The sequence below is a fragment of the Falco cherrug genome, chromosome 7 (assembly GCF_023634085.1).
Source record: "Falco cherrug isolate bFalChe1 chromosome 7, bFalChe1.pri, whole genome shotgun sequence".
NCBI lineage: Eukaryota > Metazoa > Chordata > Aves > Falconiformes > Falconidae > Falco > Falco cherrug.
The window spans coordinates 456,709-475,141 of record NC_073703.1 but is presented as its reverse complement, the minus strand read 5'-3'; the positions used below and the strand labels follow the sequence as shown (position 1 = coordinate 475,141).

At 57.3% G+C, this 18,433-nt stretch overlaps 1 protein-coding gene across 1 annotated transcript in view; it reads left to right on the top strand.

Moving 5' to 3' along the window:
- Positions 1-17,928, top strand: part of ZNF609 (zinc finger protein 609) — a 57,380-nt gene extending 39,452 nt beyond the window's left edge. Inside the window, exons 2-9 of the mRNA XM_005437483.4 lie at positions 694-919; positions 11,387-11,474; positions 11,865-14,217; positions 14,534-14,900; positions 15,041-15,216; positions 15,809-16,025; positions 16,223-16,301; positions 16,498-17,928. Of these exons, the coding sequence (XP_005437540.1) occupies positions 694-919; positions 11,387-11,474; positions 11,865-14,217; positions 14,534-14,900; positions 15,041-15,216; positions 15,809-16,025; positions 16,223-16,296 (3,501 nt within the window). The 3' untranslated portion in view covers positions 16,297-16,301; positions 16,498-17,928. The remainder of the gene's footprint in view (positions 1-693; positions 920-11,386; positions 11,475-11,864; positions 14,218-14,533; positions 14,901-15,040; positions 15,217-15,808; positions 16,026-16,222; positions 16,302-16,497) is intronic.
- Positions 17,929-18,433: the final 505 nt, after the last annotated feature.

The following is an 18,433-nucleotide window of genomic DNA, read 5'->3' as shown; positions in this document are numbered from 1 at the left end:
ACTTGGCTGTGTTTTCACTTGGCATGGTGGCTTGTTGGCTTTTGCAAGCCCACCACCAAACGATGGCTGGTGCAGTTGACTCAGCTGTCAGCCAGATCAGGCTCTGAAGTGGATACTTGCATAGACATGAGGGATGTGATCTGTATGCCTGTGTCTCCAGGTGGTCACAGGGTAGATTTGGGAGGAGGAGGAGGATGCTGGTTTTCATGGGTGCTGGAGGGAGACCGCTACTCGTTTGTCCTGTCCTGCCAGTTGAGCAGAAGCCTGTAATTTTTTTTTCTTCTAATGAGCCATCAGGTCCAAAGTTATTGACTGTGTTAACATCTAAGTAATAGCCAAAAGGCATCCTCACCAAGGATGATTACATGGGCAGAAGCTGTCAGGGAAGGAACTTGGCACACGCTCTTTCAAGCAGCACAGATATCTCCTGCGGAGGCACTTGCGGGTGTGATCTCTATGACTGCAAAGTACCTGCTCTTCAGGATTACGTGGGTATGGGCATGCCAGGGTGGGAGAGACCTGTGAGATCCTTGTGCTCTGGTGGGGTGTGGGACTTGAACTGCCTGCTGGCACAAGCACTGAGAAGGTGGCAGCCCTGGGCTTGAGGTTCTCCAAGACTGTAGATGCCTGTTGATACTTGTTCTCCTTCCCTGTATTCCTGACCATAGCTGCTGTGTTTCTGCTTCCCCACAGATGGAGTCTCCGGTCTCTACACCTGCGGTGTTGCCCTTGCACCTCCTTGTCCCAGTCGTCAACAACGACATCTCATCGCCTTGTGAGCAGATCATGGTACGTACACGCTCAGTGGGAGTGAACACCTGCGATGTGGCCCTGGCCACTGAGCCCGAGTGCCTGGGCCCCTGCGAGCCTGGGACCAGCGTGAACCTGGAGGGCATCGTCTGGCAAGAGACAGAGGATGGTAAGTGACACCGGAGAGCTTTTAGCTCTCACACAATGTAATTTTGGAGTTATGGCAATCCTTTACTTCCCATGTCCCTGCTGTGTTGCTTGTTGGCATGTCCTAGGCTTTCCCCCCCCTATCTGGGTGGTCAGGACAGAAGAGCTGTGTGGGAGCAGCCCTTACTTCATCAAGCAAAGCGAGTAATGGGCCAAAACTTGCATCAGCCCAACACGTTGTGTTATCCCCCTGCCCAGACAGTGGGCGAATATCTAAGCTGACATTTTTCTGCCTTCCTACAAGAGCCGACTTGTTCTGGAGGTGCCAGAGGAAAGGCCATGTCAGCCTGCATAGGAGCTTGACGGAGTTGAGTTCGTTTCTGCTTGGCAACCCACAGGTCTGTCACAAAAATGCTCAAACCCTGAGAGGTGGCAGAAATCTCCTGCTGGATTAAAAAACCCCAGTGGAGCTTTCAAAATCGACTCGGCAGGGGATCAGGCTCTTGTCTCTCTTGCCAAGCCAATCGAATCTTTTTTCAGCTGGAGCTCATCTCATCTGTGCACAGCTTGGTTTGCTTTCCCAGGTCCTTTGATGGGTTTTTGTTGCTGTTGGGGTTCTGCCAAGTAACACAGGGATGAATAGGTGGCTCGGTGGACCACGGCGAGTGCTGGAACGTGGCCTTCCCTCCAGCCTTGTTGGGATGCTGGAGTTTTCTGCTTTGGGAGGCTCAGGATGAACTCCTCATGTTTGTGTCTGGCTTCAGCTGGGATCTGGAAGCAGAAACAGAGCCCTGAAGCACAAAGGGGAGAACGAGCAGTGGTGGTGGAGGCCAGCTGGTGGTTCATCTCGGCCAGGTACCCAAGAGCTCCTCTTGGACATCTGCTCCTGCTCTTCCATTGCTGTTGTGTGCAGAGAATGAAGCTGTTGGCCTTTATTCCCTGGCTGCTTCTCAAAGTGACTGTCTTTATTATCTCTGATGGAGGATGAACTGAAACCTGCATTCCCATGAGCTGCTACCAGGGGGAATTCCCTTCTTGTCCCATGCTTTGCGAACGTGGTGGTGGGCCCAGTGTGCCTTTCCTCTCTCCCTACTGGGAAACTGGTTTTGAAACTGTGGTTGATGCAGGACCAAGTACTGCAGTGGCCCCCAGTGTGGAGGGTGGTGAGCACTGAAATTGTTCCCATTGGGAAAAGTGTCATGACTTGAGCTATTTGGGAAGAGAGGAGTGCATGGACCATGCCGGAGGAGACTGAGATGTGCTAGCTTGGAATGGGGACCTCCAAACTCCTCTACCCTTTCTGCTTCACCATTTGTTCCATATGGAAAAAATCCATCAGGATTGAGGCAGCTGTAAGTGCATTTTTTTTGCTGCTGTAAGGCAGAAGGATGCCACACGTTATAAAATTTGGCCCAAGAATCATTTTCTTCAAGCTAGGCTTGCTGGTGGGGATAGGGAACACAAAGCAGGAGCGTTCAGGAGCCCTGCTCTGTGCACCCCAGGACTGGGGGATCTGCTGGGGGGATCTCCCCAGAGGAAACCCGTGGAAGGTGTTCTGCTGAGCTACCAGAGCACTGGTGCTGCTTGTTCAGTGTCTGCAGGGAGCGTTATTGCTCTACAAGATGCAGTACCTTCAGCTGGGGAAACAGAGGCAGCTGGGGACACAGAGGTATGGCTGGGCTGAGTGTTGGGACATGCAGCAGTGCAGAGGAACATCAGCACCACCACCCCCCTTTTGGGGCTGCATGCTAAACCCCCCACCAGTGTGCCATTTCCCTCAGCCCAGTAGCGTTGGAGCTGCAGTGTTCACTGGAAAATCCCAGGACTACTGGAGACCCCCCCAGGTAGCAGCAGAGCTGATGAGAGCTTCGTCCTTGTAGAGGTTTGGGGTTTTTGGGTGGAAATCAGGAGAAGAGGCTGATGGTGGGCAGAGGAGCCCATGTGGCAGTTGTGGGGTGGGATAAACATAGTATCCCTGAGGCAGAGAGCACACAAACATCCTCCCTGCCATGCTCCCCCCGCCCCCAATTCCTGGTTGAGAGGCAGTGACATGGAAGTGGTTTCTGGTTTCCCCTCCCTTTTCTCCTGCTCCTTACCCCACCATGAAGCTGTGCAGACCGTCTGCCTGTCCTTCTGCATTACCTCTAGCTTCCACAGCCATCGTTTCGGAGCGTGCCTTGGAGGCACCCTGCGATTTCCCACAGCCTGGCTATTTTTAGTCTGTGGTAATTCAATGAACTTGCACAAAGATCCCTCTCCACTGGCTGCTGCTTGGTTGCCACCATCAGGCGTGATGACTTTTATGGCCAGCCCCGTAGAAGACGAGCCCTGCTGTTGCCTTTGGTTGCTTCAGGTCTACTGCACATGCTGGTTCCTGTCGTAGTGGCATCTCTTTCTCAAGTGAAAAGTCAGGGTGAAACTGTCCCTATTTCCTGCCTGGCATCTCTGTCCTGCCTTCCCGTGGGGGTCAAGGGTGATGCTGGACCTGCTGTCCAAAGCTGGAGCTTGTGAAATGCATAGAGATGCAGTGAATGTCTACCCTTTCCCAAAGCATCCAAGGGAAAAAGCTACAGCAAGGGCATGTCTGCAAAGCCCAACAAGGTGCTTTCTGCATGTGTGAGCATGCCTATGGGCCTGGAGGCTGTCCCCAAGATCTCCAGGGGCATCTCAGCACCCTCAGCCAGAGGGATCCGTCTCTCCCCCTGCTCCGTGTGTTGCTGCAGCCTCGCTGGACTGCTCAGAAAGACCCCAGGGCAGCAGGAGCAGCTCTTGGCTTGTATTAAGCCTCCTCTCCAGTGGTGGAGAGGACCTTGTTGGCTCAACAGCAGCTGCTTTCTCCCCAGGGGTGATATTCTTGAATCCCCTGAGTGATTGGCGTAGGGAGATGCAGATTCACGGTTGTTCCCACTTAAGTCCTGGTTCCCCAGGTGGGATGCTGTGGCACTTCTGGGACTCGGCAAACCCCCCACTACCAGGCAGCGTTGCAAGTGGTTCCCACTGAGCCTCTCAGGAGAATGGGCATCTCTTCTCAGCAGTGTGATGCCTCCTTGAAAATTGGATTTGTGTCAGATGTGCCCCTTAGACTCCCGTAGTAATTGCTCTGACTTGGATCTTTATGCAAGCTGCTCGTCTCCCAGCTGCGTATAAATGGCACGTGCCCCTGAGTCCAGGGGATCTGTGTTGCACTGTGCACGCCAGTAAAAGTGTATTTGGGTTCAGGCAGTTGCTATTTACCAGCTTGTTCACCCTGAAGAAGCCCAGGGCTTGCTGGAGACATCTGCCTGCCTCAAATGCCTCCAGAAGGGGTTGAGTAAAGGAAGGCAATGCAGTTCATCAACTGCAGCTCCCTTTTTGTAGAAAATGGCTTTGGGGTTGGCCAAGGGGCTGCAAGAGTGGAGAGAAAGGCTCCTAAAGCCAAAGCCTGGCAGTGCTGGAGTGACCTTGGAAGGACAAGCTGGAGCTGACATATCTGAAATGGGAGCACCATGATGCCCCTCCTGCCCTGAACACCAGCTTCGTCCTCTCCCACCGCTAGAAAACCTGCTGCAAGACCACAGTTGCCACCAAGGGCATCCCTTGGGCTCCCACCACCAAACATTTGACTCCTGGCTTTTGGTCCACCTGTGCCGCTCCTGCTCCAGGTTGGTGTTGTGCCGAGGTCTGGTCTTGCTGGTGCTGCACACTGGTTGTACACGCTCTCCCATGGCCGTGCTGGTGACACTGTCCCTTTGCCAAGCCTGTTGTCTGCGGGGATGTGTTTTATTGAAATGCCTTTGGTGTGGAACAACTGTCTTGGCAGTTCCCCTAATTTTGTTAGGTGTGATTTTGATCTGCAGGAACTATTAACTGATGTAATTACACAGGAAAGCATTGCTCTGTTGGCTGCCTTTTTAGCTGCTTGATCTCCTCAGTGGAGCTGGTGTCACCTGGCTTGGAGCATGTCACCTCCTCACCTCTGCTCGCAGTGAGCAGACTGGGTCCCAGTGCCACACCAGTGCTGTTCACAGCTGAAACAAGCTGGCATCTGATCCGCAAAATGTCCAAGCAACAAGCATCATGGTGTAGCAGCACCAAAAGAACAGCAGCAAACTCTCTCCACATCACTTCCTCCAGCTCTGCACTGGGATGGTGGCGGCAAGTCACCCATGGCCGAGCTTTGCGCGCCCCAGCTGTTTGGATTGCCCCTTTGCAAACATCTCTTTGGGGTTATGGTGCAGTGTGAGCATCCTTGGGGTCTGCAGATGCCAGCATGGACATGTCATTGCTTGGAGCAGGAGAGAGACGCAATGGATTGAGAGAGGATGGGGAGGGATTGGAGGGCGAGGACAAAGCCTGACCCCTAACTTGATGGCTTTGCATATCGAACGTGCTGCCTCACCGTTACCTGCAGCCTTCTGTTGCACCTGTGGTTGCTCTTTGCCTCTGGGAATGTTTTAAAAGGAGGATGTGCCAAGATTGCACTGCTTATGGGTGAGCTTTGGGGCTTCAGAAGGGGCTATACCGTCCCCTGTGTACACTGTCCAGTTGTCTTAGCTGTGTGTACTTGAACCCAGAAACAAGAGAGTTTTTAAGGCTGATGCAGCAAGGGTGAGGAGCGGGAGTATGGATTTCTCATTTCCTTTAATGGCATTTCCCAGAGTAACGAGTGGTTGTAAATCCCCTCCAAGGTTGCTGACCCGACATGCAGGCTCACTGCGCTCCTCCAAAGCCTCCTAAAGCTGTGACAGTGTGGCTGTGACCGCTCTCATCTTCAGATCGGAATCCAGCAGCTTGCTCTGGTTGGGAGCATCGTCTGGTGCTGCTTGGTGATGGGGCACCTTGTCTCCGGTGCCACAAGGGTTGCTGGTGTTTGGGGCTGCTGCCTCGCACCCTCCTTCTGTTTTGCCAGTGGGTGAGGAGGCTGCAAACCACCGAAGCACGGTGGCTGCTTGCGTGTTGGCATAGAAAAGCAGAGCTTTATTACGCTCCCCCAGCACCACCACTTTGTCTCATATCTGCTGGCTTGACAGTGCGGGGAGCTGGAGGAGAGCTAATGCGCTGCTTATCGCTCTTGAAGCGTCTGTCAGCTTTGTACAGAGGCAGTGTTATCAGTAGGTGAGCAATGTTCTGCTCCAGACAGGACTATTGCTTGCGTCCATCTCCCTAAGGCGCGTCTGCAGCTGCCCCAGGTAATAACCAGCTGGGGCCCCTGCTTTAGCTGCTGAGCCCTGGATTAAAGGACTTGTTTACAAGGAGGCTCACGAGCTGCGAGCTGCTCTGCCACGCTTTCCTGGGAGCTAAATTGGTTTAGATTCCTCTGCCTCCCCTCTCCAGGAGCATGAGGATGGAGGTCTGTGCTGCTTGCAGGTGGCTGTTGGGACTTGGTGCTGTGGTCTGCTCTGCCAAGCCTTGAGAGGCACCAAGGTCCCCAAAATCCTGTAGGTATCTTCTGGATGGGCTTCAGGCAACGGAGAGAGAGCTGTGGCCCCCAGTCCCATGGGGGTGCTGGCCAGTGAGTCACAGGGTAACAGGCCATCCTCTTGCAGGATGATTTTAGGATGTCCTTGGTCACAGTCACATTGTCGCTGTTACCAAAGGTGGACACTTATTGCTGGGTTTGGGCAGGAGCACAGCAGTGAGTGTTCTCAGTGTTCGCAGGTCCTGGTGAAATAAATGCCGATCCCATGGGATCAGTGAGAAGTGGTGTGACTTCCCACTGTCACTTTGGTTGTTGGGATGCACCAACACACCCTTGCTGGCTCCTTGTCCCTTGGTGTGATCCATGTTGAAGGTTTTCCCTGCTGCTTTTTCCAGGCTCCAGCATGTGGAGCCCCTCTCATAGCCCTCCTGTGCCTTGCAAAGCAGGGCATTAGACAGCCGGGGACAGCCACTCACCATCCGAGCATCCATCCCCATGTGGTTTAATGGAATGATCCTGTCTGCCTCTGACCCTGCCGGGGAGACTGGATTGGGTTTGTGTGGCGAGGGTTTTGTAAAGGGGGGCTTCTGTCCAAGAGGACACCAGAAGCTGCCCCCATGTCTGACAGAGCCAGCTCCAAGATGCACCTGCTGCTGGCTGAGGCTGAGATCCTCAGCCGCGGTGGTAGTGCTTCTGTGTTAACATATTTAAGAAGGTGTAAAAAATTGCTGCACAGCAGCATCTGGGAGAGAGGTGTGAGAATGAAGCAGACGGCCCTGCAGCCCCCCAGGTCAGTGCAGGAGGCAGGGCGGGCTCCAGGCGCTGGAGCAGATTCCCCAGCAGCCCGTGGCGAAGCACACGAGAGGCTGGCTGTGCCCTCAGCCCATGGCAGTTAACAGTGGAGCAGACCCCCACCCACAGCCCGGGGAGGGTCCCACGCCGGAGCAGGTGGGTGCCTGCAGGGGGCTGCGACCCGCCGGCAGCAGCGCTGAGGCAGCGCCAGTGGTCCCGCGGGGAGGAGCCCAGGCTGGGGCCGGCGGGGCCTGGGGGGATGTGCCCCACGGAGGGACCCACGCCAGATCAGTTCATGAAGAGCTGCAGCCTGTGGGAAAGACTCGTGTTGGAAAAGTCCGTGGAGGACTGTCTGCCATGGGAGGGACCCCAGGCTGGGGCAGGGGCAGAGTGTGAGGACCCTCCCCCTGAGGAGGATGGAGTGGCAGAGACAATGTGCAGTGAACCAGCTGCAGCCCCCGTTCCCCATCCCCTTGTGCTGATCAGAGGCAGAGGTGGAGAAACTGGGAGTGAAGTTGAGCCTGGGAAGGACAGCAATGGGGTAGGTGTGTTTGTTTTTATTTCTCATTGTCATACTCTGATTTGGTTGGCAGTAAATGGAATTAATTTTCCCTAGTCGTGTCTCTCTTGCCTGTGACAGTAATTGCTGAGTGAACTCTCTTCTTGCTGGGTGAGGTGGCCCTTGTGCTGGCCATCCCCTGTGCCATGGTGTCCTCTGCTGTCCTGGCAGCAGCAGCCAGAGCTGTTGCATTATGGCCCCTGCAACACCTTTGGGCGTTGTGCCCTAAAGTCTAGGCACTGCAGGTCAGGCCAGGCTCCCTGCATGCAAGCAGGGCTTATGGCAAAGCTGGAGCATTTCAAGTGATGCCGCTGGAGAGGAAATGAATTGAAGGAAGGGCATCCCAAAGATGATGCAGCTGGAGGAGGAATTTGTGGAAGAAGGACCTAGAACACCTCCAGCTGCTTGAGGTTTGGTGCAAGATAGATCCCTGCTCCTGTTCACTGGTGCAGATGGGATGTGTGGCTACACTGACCCTAGATTTGAGCTGGTTCATAGACCTGCAGGTAAACTACCTCTTCTTGGGGTGGGAAATGCCACCGCCTGTCTTCCCATTGCCTTGCAGAGGTCCCCTGCGCCCCAAAATTGGTGAAAGCTAGCAGAGCTCTCGGGAGCTGTCCTCTCCAACTGCAGGGGCAACACCTCCTTGCTGTCCTCAAGGCTGGGGATGCTTCTCCAAGCAGTATAGCAGTCCCCATGATGCTTGAGGACAGCTCAGCAGGATCATGGCTGGGTGATACTGAGCCACATGATGAACTGGCCGTGCATGACTCTGAGAGCATCCCTGATCGCTGCAGGTGCCGGCACACTGGTTTATCAGCAGGGTTGGGAGATATCAGGCTTGAGGGCTTAATCTTCACAAAGGGGGACCTGGTGCACATTTCCTCCTGACACAGCGGCTCCTGGGGCCCATGGTGCTGGTCTGCAAGCAGACACCACCTGCATTTTAACATGGGAGAGCAGCATCCTAGCTGGGACTATCCACTGGAAAGGCTTAGTCTGGTCTAATTCAGGGCTGCGTTGGGATGGAGGGCTTTGTGCAGCGTTGTCCTCGTCTGTCCCCATGTCCCCACCAGCTGTGCACACCTACGGAGCATCAGCTCTGCTGCTACAGAGCACTCATGCGTGGACCATACAAGGACCAGGTGGTGCTTTTTTGCGTCCTTCTGTTCCCTTCATCTCTCTCCATTTTTACAGGATTATGTTTTATGTTGCCTTCCTAGATGGCAGCCTGACACTGTCAACCCACCGTTAATTTTTCATGCTGGGGTATGACAGGAACACTTGGTGGCCAGGATGCTGAGCGGTTTGCACCCAGATTTGGGTGGTATTAATTGCTTAAGAGCTTCAAAGGTGTCACCTTCCTGTGAAATCAGGTGGGACCGCAGTTACCTGAGTGGGATTCCTCCCCTGCAAGAGCATCGCTGCTGGCTCTTTGTGCGCAAGCATCTCCAGCCTCAGGGACACAGGGCATTGCCTCCTCCTTGCCTGCCCTTGCCCTGCCCATGTCTGCTCATCATCCAGCTGCAGGAGGTGGACACGGCGGGTGAAAAAAGCTGCTTAGGATCTATCCCTGGGGTTTAAATTGTCCTGGGTTATTGTTGGAGGATTAGGAGGGGATTTGGTATGATTGGTTGCAGCGGGTTAAATATAGGCTGGTGTGTGTTGGAGGGCTGATGCTCCAACAGGGAAGGGAGGGACAGCTGTGTGCTGGCTCGCTTCACCCTTCCATCTTTCACTCCTCTCCTGTGATCGTGCTGGCGAGGAAAAGACAAAAAGCCAGCATGTCCTTTCTAATGTCACATGCTGGCCCTGGGATGCACAAGAGACGCTGGTGGCTTGTGCAGTTAACTTCCAGTGGCACACATGGTCTTTGCCAGCTTCAAAGGGGGATTGAACTGGCGCTGGCTGTGCAGCAGGGAGGACGGGGGGAGCTGGAGCTGCCCCTCTGAGCCCTGTGGCTGGGAGAGCTGCACTCTGAGTTAGGGCTGCTGGTCTCTCAGCAGCTGCTTGATCCTTCTGCAGCTCCTGGGAGCATCCCATGGCAGCTCCACGGAGGTGTCCTGGGGATGGTGGGTTTGGCTTGGGGCACAGGATATGCAGCCAGCAGCTTCTCTGGCTTCTCAGGAAAGGGGGGACAGGCTTCTGCCTGTCAAAAAAAGGTGCATTAGGAGGAACAGAGGTAGAAGACCACCTTCCGCATGCCTGCCTTGGGATGCCTGGGATCAGCATCCCCCTCTTTCCCATTGATCTCTCCCTGCACAGGGCTGTGGGCTCCCAGCAGTTGGTTTTGCTGCTTGTTTCTACCCTGTGCTGCCTCCAGCATCACATCCTGGTTGTATCCAAGGCAGGTCCCCAGCACCTTTCTCTGTAGGCAGGACCCAGCTGCTCCTGCTCACCAGGATGAGCCAGCTGAAGGTCTTGGCTGTGTGCTGGCACCATGTCTTCCTGTGGCATGCTCCTTCTGGAGCACCCAACGTTTTCCAGGAGGAGAAAGAGAAGACCTGCATTTCATTTCTCTTTCTGAAGGGAGACCCAGCTCTGTATATCATCCCTCTCGAAGCCTGCAGCTGGCTGCTGGCACAGCACAACAGGGGATATGGGCTGAGATTTATAAACGTGCTTCAGGCACAGCTGTTCTGGGCTCCCTCGGCTCCATCCATCTCCTGGGGCTGCGTGACTGTATATCTTGCAATGCTCATCAACCCTTGCAAATGACTTTCCTATTGCCCGAGTTTTACCTTGCTCGGACAGATGTGCTCAGCGCAACGGACTCCACTTCCCAGTCAGATGAGTTCAGCAGTAACCAGAGCGGCCCATGGCTGGGAGGAAATATCCACAAAGCTGAGAAATGCTGCAAAAGACCCCTCCACCTCCAAGAAGAGATGCTGGGGGTCCGTGTCCTTGGTGCGGCTGTGACCCAGGCTGCTTCTCTTGATTTGGCATGAAAAAGCTGGAACGACCAGATTTTCTGAAGGCCCAGTGCCTTTGCTCCATGATGGGAGGAGGTGTGGCCCCATAGCTGGTTCTTCAGGCAGAGATTCAGGGCTGATGGGTGTCCTGGGGGGTGCAGGAGCAAAGCAAAGCTGGGGGGACCGGGATCGTTCCCCCAAAGTAGGGTTTTCCTGCCAGGGGTGGTGGCCTGCGTGGGGCTGCTGGGCTCAGCTTGCCATCTAGTGGCAGTAACAGCCTTTCCTGGAGAGCCGAGGGGTGCACAGCTGTGCACAGCAGGGTCTTAACCCTGCTGTCTGCAGAGGAGTCTGCAGCTCTGCACTGGCGTCCACAGGCTTGCTGGGGGCTGTCTGTATCTCCCCTGGGGAGTTCCCAGGCCTCGTTCCCCAGAGATCACCTTCCCTACTCTGCCTGAGCATGTGGAGCCAACATGGGTCTTCGGGCCCCTCCAAATCCTGCTGCCCTTTTGGGGGTCGCTGGTTTTAGCATCGCCGTGAAAACAGGGAAGAGCACCGAGCAGCTCAAGGAGAGGCTGGGTGGATGCCAGCCAGAGTCATGCAGAGAGCGGGGATGAGCTGGGGGTCCCCAGCTCCTGTCTTGGTGCCCCTCCAGTCCAGAGCCTGGGGTCTCACCTTGCCCAGAGCCCAGGACCCCTTGCCTGCCTTCCTCCAGCCCTAGAGCTGAGCCCTTTCTCCAGTCTGTCTCAAGGGGTGGATCCCCCTTTGCCCTGGTGCCCAGGGAAGGGCGAGACACCTGGCCCCATCTGACCCTCTCCCCTCACCTTACAGGTATGCTGGTGGTCAACGTCACCTGGAGGAACAAGACGTATGTGGGGACACTTCTGGACTGCACGCAGCATGACTGGGCACCTCCCCGGTGAGTGGGCAGTAGGGTCTGGCTGCGCTGTCGCAGCCCCCTTCACCTGGGCGCAGAGGGCAAACCCAGCTGTGTACGGCCCCCATGGCCCCCAGCATGGGCTGCCCTGTGCCTGTGGGGCTGCCCTGGGAGCTGGCATCTGCTCCTTGCCCAGCCAAGCTGCTCCCATGGCTCTTTGCCCTTGCGGTCACAGGCTCCCTTGTCCTGGAGACTGGAGATGGTTGAGCATTTACCAGTGGACCTCTCCGGTTCCTCTTTACTGGTCAGTGGCAGGGAGGGGATGAGTCTGCAGGATCGATAGTGACAGTAAGAAGGGGGTCTCCACAAAGTGGAGACAGCGCAGCCCGGCACTGCTGTCTCTCCATTAAAACCTCCTTGTCCTCCTGGCAGGTTCTGCGACTCTCCCACCAGTGACCTGGAGATGCGCAATGGCCGGGGCAGGGGCAAACGCATGCGCCCCAACAGCAACACACCTGTCAGCGAGACCGCTGCTGCCTCGGACAGCAAAGGGACCAGCAACAGCAGCAAGACACGGGCGGGAGCCAACAGCAAAGGGCGCCGGGGAAGCCAGAACTCCTCAGACCACCGCACGCCGCCCGGCGGCACGGCGGAAGACGTGAAGGCCAGTCCCTCGTCTGTCACCAAGCGGAAGAGCAAACCCCTCTCCGACATGGAGCTGAACTCCAGCTCAGAGGACTCCAAGGGCAGCAAACGCATCCGCACGAACTCGATGGGCTCGGCAGCTGTGCCACCCGCCACAGTCAAGGTGGAGCCAGCTGTCCTTGACCGAAACTGCCCTTCTCCCATCCTCATTGACTGTCCGCACCCGAACTGTAACAAGAAATACAAGCACATCAATGGCCTGAAGTACCACCAGGCCCACGCGCACACAGATGATGACAGCAAGCTGGAGGCGGATGTGGACAGCGAGTATGGCGAGGAGCCCTCCCTGCATGCGGACGTTGGGAGCTGTAATGGTGCTGCCGTCTCTCAGAAGGGCTCACTCTCACCGGCTCGCTCGGCCACCCCCAAGGTGCGCTTGATGGAGCCCCACAGTCCCTCCCCGTCCAGCAAGTTCAGCACCAAGGTCCCCTGTAAGAAGAAGCTGGGTGGGGAAGGAGACACTGACCCTGGTGCCCTGTCCAATGATGGCTCTGAGGATGGTCCCTCGGTGGCCGATGAGACGAGTAACGATGGCTTTGACTCTCTGGAGAAGCGATGCGTTGATAAAGACAAGTCAAAGAAGGCATCCGGTGCTAAGCCAGAGAAGATCCCCTCTAAAAGCTTGAAGTCTGCCAGACCCATTGCACCAGCCATCCCCCCCCAGCCGATTTACACCTTCCAGACAGCCACCCTCACCACAGCCAGCCCCAGTTCCTCCACGGGCCTTGCCACCACCGTGGTCCAGACCGTGCCCCACAGCCCTCAGCTCAAACCCATCCAGCCCAAGCCTACAGTGATGGGAGAGCCCTTTGCGGTCAACCCTGCCCTCACCCCTTCCAAGGAGAAGAAGAAGAAGGACAAGAAAAAGAAGGAGACCAAGGAGGTAGAAACCCCTTTGACTCCTGGCAAAGCTTGTAGAGCAGAGGAAGGCAAGAGCCCATTCCGGGGGGAATCCAGTGACCTGGGGATGAAAGGCGAGGGGCTGCTGAATGGCTCGTCTGACACCCACCAGAGCCGGCTCGCCAGCATCAAGGCCGAGGCAGATAAAATCTACAGCTTCACAGACAATGCCCCAAGCCCCTCCATCGGTGGTGCCAGCAGGCTGGAGAACACCAACCCAGGCCAACCCATGACGCCGTTGCACGTTGTCACCCAGAATGGCGCAGAGGCGAGCTCAGTGAAGACCAACAGCCCAGCCTACTCTGACATCTCTGATGCTGGGGAGGATGGGGAGGGCAAGCTGGAGAGTGTGAAGGCAAAGGATCCAGAGCAGCTGGTTAAGGAAGGCACCAAAAAAGCGCTTTTCCCCCCGCAACCACAGAGCAAAGACTCTCCCTATTACCAAGGCTTTGAAACTTACTATTCCCCTGGCTACCCCCAGGCAAGCCCGGGGCCCTTGAACCCCAGCAGCCAGGCCACAGCTGAGACACAGGCCCTGAAGCTGAAGAAGGATGAGGAGCAGGAGAACCCGGAGGTGAAGGTGAAGAGTGAAGGCTGCGAAGAGAAGAAGGCAGAGCTTGGTGGCTCTAGCCAGCAGCCCTCAGTCATACAGCAGCGCCCCAACATGTACATGCAGTCCCTCTACTACAACCAGTATGCCTACGTGCCCCCCTATGGCTACAACGAGCAGGGCTACCACGCTCACCTGCTGAGCACCAACCCTGCCTACCGCCAGCAGTATGAGGAGCAGCAGAAGCAGCGGCAGAGCCTGGAGCAGCAGCAGCAGCGAGGGCTGGAGAAGAAGGCGGAGCTGGGCTTGAAGGAGAGGGAGGCAGCGCTCAAAGAGGAGTGGAAGCAGAAGCCGCCCATGCCCCCGACGCTAACCAAAGCCCCGAGCCTCACGGACCTTGTCAAGTCAGGGCTTAGCAAGGCCAAGGAGCAGGGAGGTCCCGACATGGCCAAATCTGTCATCATCCCCAAGCTGGAGGACTCATCCAAGCTGTCGGGCAGCCAAGTCTCTGAGGGGCTCAAGGTGAAGCTGAGCGAGGCCAGCCACCTTGGGAAGGAGACCACCGAGACAAAGGCTGGCTCTGAGTGTGGCCGGCAAGCGGAGGTGGACCCTGTGCTCTGGTACAGACAGGTAATGCCCCCCTACTGCCCCCTTGGCCCTGCCCACCAGCAGGCTTTCTCTTGGAGGAAGCCCCTTACCATGGCTTCGCTGCAGGAGTTTGCTGGGCTGTTGCCTCAGAGAACACGTGTTGTCCTCTGTTTGTGATGGGACTCCGTGAGGTGTCCTTGAGGTCAGCAAAAGGATGGGGCTGGGAGGCCTTGGACGGGCCAAGGAGAGCTTGAGGAAGGGGAGTTGGGTTCGCTGGTCTCCTCTGCATCCAGCCTGGGTTTGGGACAGGCAGGGCTGGGGGGAGGCAGCTGCTCTGATGGTTGGCTGGTTTTTGCAGGAAGCCGAGCCCCGGATGTGGACCTACGTGTACCCAGCAAAGTACTCGGACATCAAGACGGAGGACGAGCGGTGGAAAGAGGAGAGGGACCGAAAGTTGAAGGAAGAAAGAAATCGAAGCAAAGAAGCTGCATCCAAGGAGGACGGGAAGGAGAGCACCAGCTCCGAGTGCAAACTGACCCCCACCGAGGAGGCTCGCATGGTGGGGAAGGACCCCAGACCCAGTGTCCACGTCCCGGTGTCTTCACCCCTCACGCAGCATCAGTCCTACATCCCCTACATGCACGGCTACTCCTACAGCCAGTCATATGACCCCAACCACCCCAGCTACCGGGCCATGCCCACCGTCATGATGCAGAATTACCCAGGTAGAGAGCTGGGGTCTTCTTGGGGACATCCCTTCCCAGGCTGTCCCTGCTCCCCGAGGAGGGGTGGCTGTGGGCTCTGTGCTCCCACAGTGCTGCCTGAAGACTCCTCATGCCCTGACTGCTTTTTTTCTCCCCACCAGGATCATACCTACCCTCCAGCTATTCCTTCTCCCCGTACGGGAGCAAGGCGTCTGGGAGTGACGATAGTGACAAGTCCCGAGCCAGCCCCAGTGTGAGCTGTAAATCCAGCTCGGAGTCCAAGGCGCTGGATATCCTGCAGCAGCACGCCAGCCACTACAAGAGCAAATCGCCCACGGTGAGGGTCAGGGAGGTGCTGGCTTTGCCCAGCTCTGTGCATGAGCTTCGGGACCGTCCCTGGATCCTATAACCAGCCTGGAGCAACTCTGCCTGCTATGGGTTTTTGCTGTTCCTGCTGCTGTGTGAGACGCGGGGCCATGGAGTAATCCCATCACAGGCCCTTTGGGATGGACAGGCCCAACCTGTGGGCAGGCTGGCCCAGAGAAGCACCAGGGCTCCTTCAGGCCCTGCAGCAACCGGGTGACACTTGTCCTCAGCCCTGGAGCTGGTGGGTGGGATATAGGGGCTGTCTCCATCCCATGGCAGTGTAGGGGCATGAGCTCCTCCTGGGCTGAGCTGGGAGATGGAACTTTGCCACAGTGAGGAAAGAGCTGCCCTCAAACAGGACCTGCATCCTCCCCACTGCTTTTGGGCTGGTTACTGGCCTTCCCATCATCTCCCAGCGGTGGTGTGGGGAGGTTTTGGGCAATGGCGGGGGGAATGTCACCCCGATGGAGCAGCCTTCAGTGCCCAGCATAGGTCCGATGCTGCCATGTACCTTGGGCTAGCTGGTAGTGTTCCTCAGTATGCATTTGCTTTCTCCTCTCCAGATAAGTGAGAAGACATCTCAGGAGCGGGACCGCAGTGGCTGTGGGGTGGTGGGAGGCAGTGGGAGCTGTAGCAGCGTTGGAGGAGCTGGCGGGGGAGAGAGGAGCACCGACCGGCCCCGCACCTCGCCGTCTCAGCGCCTGCTCTCAACTCACCATCACCACCACCACCTCGGGTACTCGCTGCTGCCGGCACAGTACAACCTGCCCTATGCAACAGGTGAGAGCTGACCCATGCCCAGCCCCCAGCTGGGGCCGTGGGCATGGCTTGGGGGAGCTGGAAGGAGCTGTAGCCACCTGTGGGCAGCGTGAGCCCTTCTCCTGAGCTTTGCTTTGGCTGGATCTGGTGCTTTCCAGCTCCTCCAGCATGGCTAGGTGCCCAGGTTGCCAGCTCCTGACACCACTTCTCCCCTGCAGGTCTCTCCTCCACAGCCATTGTTGCCAGTCAGCAAGGCTCCGCTCCCTCCCTATACCCACCTCCCCGGAGGTGAGAACGGTAAGGCTCTCCTGCAGCTCTCCTGTGGCACCAGCACGGCCACCCTGCTTTGCCTGTAGGCAGCCAGGTCGGGGTGGAGGGGGCCAGGCGGGGTGCACGGCGGGTGTTGAGGGTAGAGGGTTTGGGGTTTGCCTGTCACCCCGGGGCTTGTGGGGCTGCCAGCAGCAGGAGCTGACTTGACCTTGGGTCGTGGCAGGACGTGATGCACCGGACGCCTGGGCTGTACAAGACATGTGACTGGCTCACATGGGGAAGCGCTGGAGACTCCTTTAGACATCAGTTGAATGGTGTTAATTGTTCTGCTTGACGTGCCTGCCGTGATCCAAGGCAGATTCTGTCTTCTCCCCGCCGCTGGACACACACGTGACTCCCCCCTCTATACCCTCCCCTTCAGTGAGTGGGCGAGCTGGTACCTGCGTAAATATTTATTGTACTGGGCACCGGCCTCGGGATGGAGGTGACTCGCCTGCCTGGTGCGTATGAAGAGGAAACAGAAGCACTGAGGTTTCTCAATGGATTTGGGACCCTGCCATGTCTCTGCGAACTGCTGCTTCATGATGGGGCTGAGTGCCACAGGACGGGGCAGCAGGAGCACTACCTCCTCCTGCTCCTCGCTGGGGCTCAGGGGCTGAGCCTGCCGTGGAGTTGCAGTCTCAGGAAACGAAGAGCTGGCTCATGTGGAGCCAAGGCGGGTGTTGGGGCCGGGGCAGCTGGTCTGAGCCTGGGTGTGGGTGTCAGCCTGGCCAGAGTTGGCCTTGTGGCATGGGGGTATGCTGCATGTGGGGTGTACCCTCTGCCAGTCCCACGGCTGATCCTGCACCCCACAGCACCTGCTGCTCCGTGCCGGCGCCAGCAGGAGCAGCCAGCATGTGGCCTGTGGCTGGAGCACTGGGTTGGGGGAGTTGGGGGCTGCTCTTTGCCCTGGCAGCATCTGTGTGCCACCCCCCCTGCCCCTGGGTGGCTGGGGCTCAGCAGGGCTGGGGACAGCTGGGCACAGAGGTGGGGGTTGTACCCATCACCCAGCTGGCTGCCACTGTCCCTTCCCCAGTGCCTTGCACAGCCCAGACCTGCCTGGAGCTCATCCTGTGGCTTCCGAGTTGGTTTCTGAGCTGAGACTCTTCAATGCCCCCCAGCCTTTCCTCTGCCCTCCACCCCAGCAAGTGCTCCCCAGCCCCCAGACCAGCACATCCCACTTGGGTGGGGGGGTAAGGGCTGCAGCTCCCCTTCACATCCATCTTCTGCTTTGGGCAGTGCGAGTGGGGCCCATGCATGCTCAGGCTCTGCCAGAGGCACAGGGGGCCATGCTGGTCCCCTCCTCGGGGCTCAGGCCACCAGGCTCTGGAGCAAGCTGGTCCCTGCTCCCGGCTGCTCAACAGCACCTGTGAACAGGGGCTTTCTGTTCCTCTGCTCCCCCAGCCCCAGTGTGGCTCCCCCCAGGCCGATGTTCTACCTCGGCCCTGCAGCAGCTGGGCCACCCCAGCTCCCTCTTCACTGCCTGGCAGGGGGCACAGGGGGCCATCGGTCTCGGTTGTGTCCGTCTGTGTTGCACCCAGCCCCGAGGGGCTGCTGTACTGGGATGCTCTGCCTGCCAGGCTCTGTACATACTGTAAAAAGCAATTGTTTGAAACCTGTTGTTTTGGGTTTTGTTTTCTTTCCCTGTTCCCCACCCTCCCCCATCCCACTTTACCCAGTTGGAAAAGAGGTGCTTACTGGTCTCTGCCCTGGTTTGGGAGCTGGCAGCACAATGGCCCCAGCCTGTGCTTATTGTCCGATTCCTTTTTCTTCCACACTTCATTCTCTTCACAAGGAGACGGGGCCACGTGGCCCAGCACGCTCCTTGGGGACAGGGTAGGTGATGCCAAGCCCACGCCCATGACAGAGCCACTCACAGCCACAGGGCTGGGGACCAGAGTGATGGGGGAGCACTGCGGCCCATACAGGGAGCAGTGTCCTGCCCACCAGCTGTGCCTGCCTCCAGCCTTGGCTCATCCAGCAGAGCCTGGCTCCAGGCACTGCTCCAGGGGTGTAGAGGGTGTCTGGGCTGGGCAGGGTGGCACTGCAGGCTTTGCTGGTAGCTGAAGGGGGGGTCAGGGGGGCTGCTCCCTGCCTTCCCAGTTGGGTCCCAGTTGAGT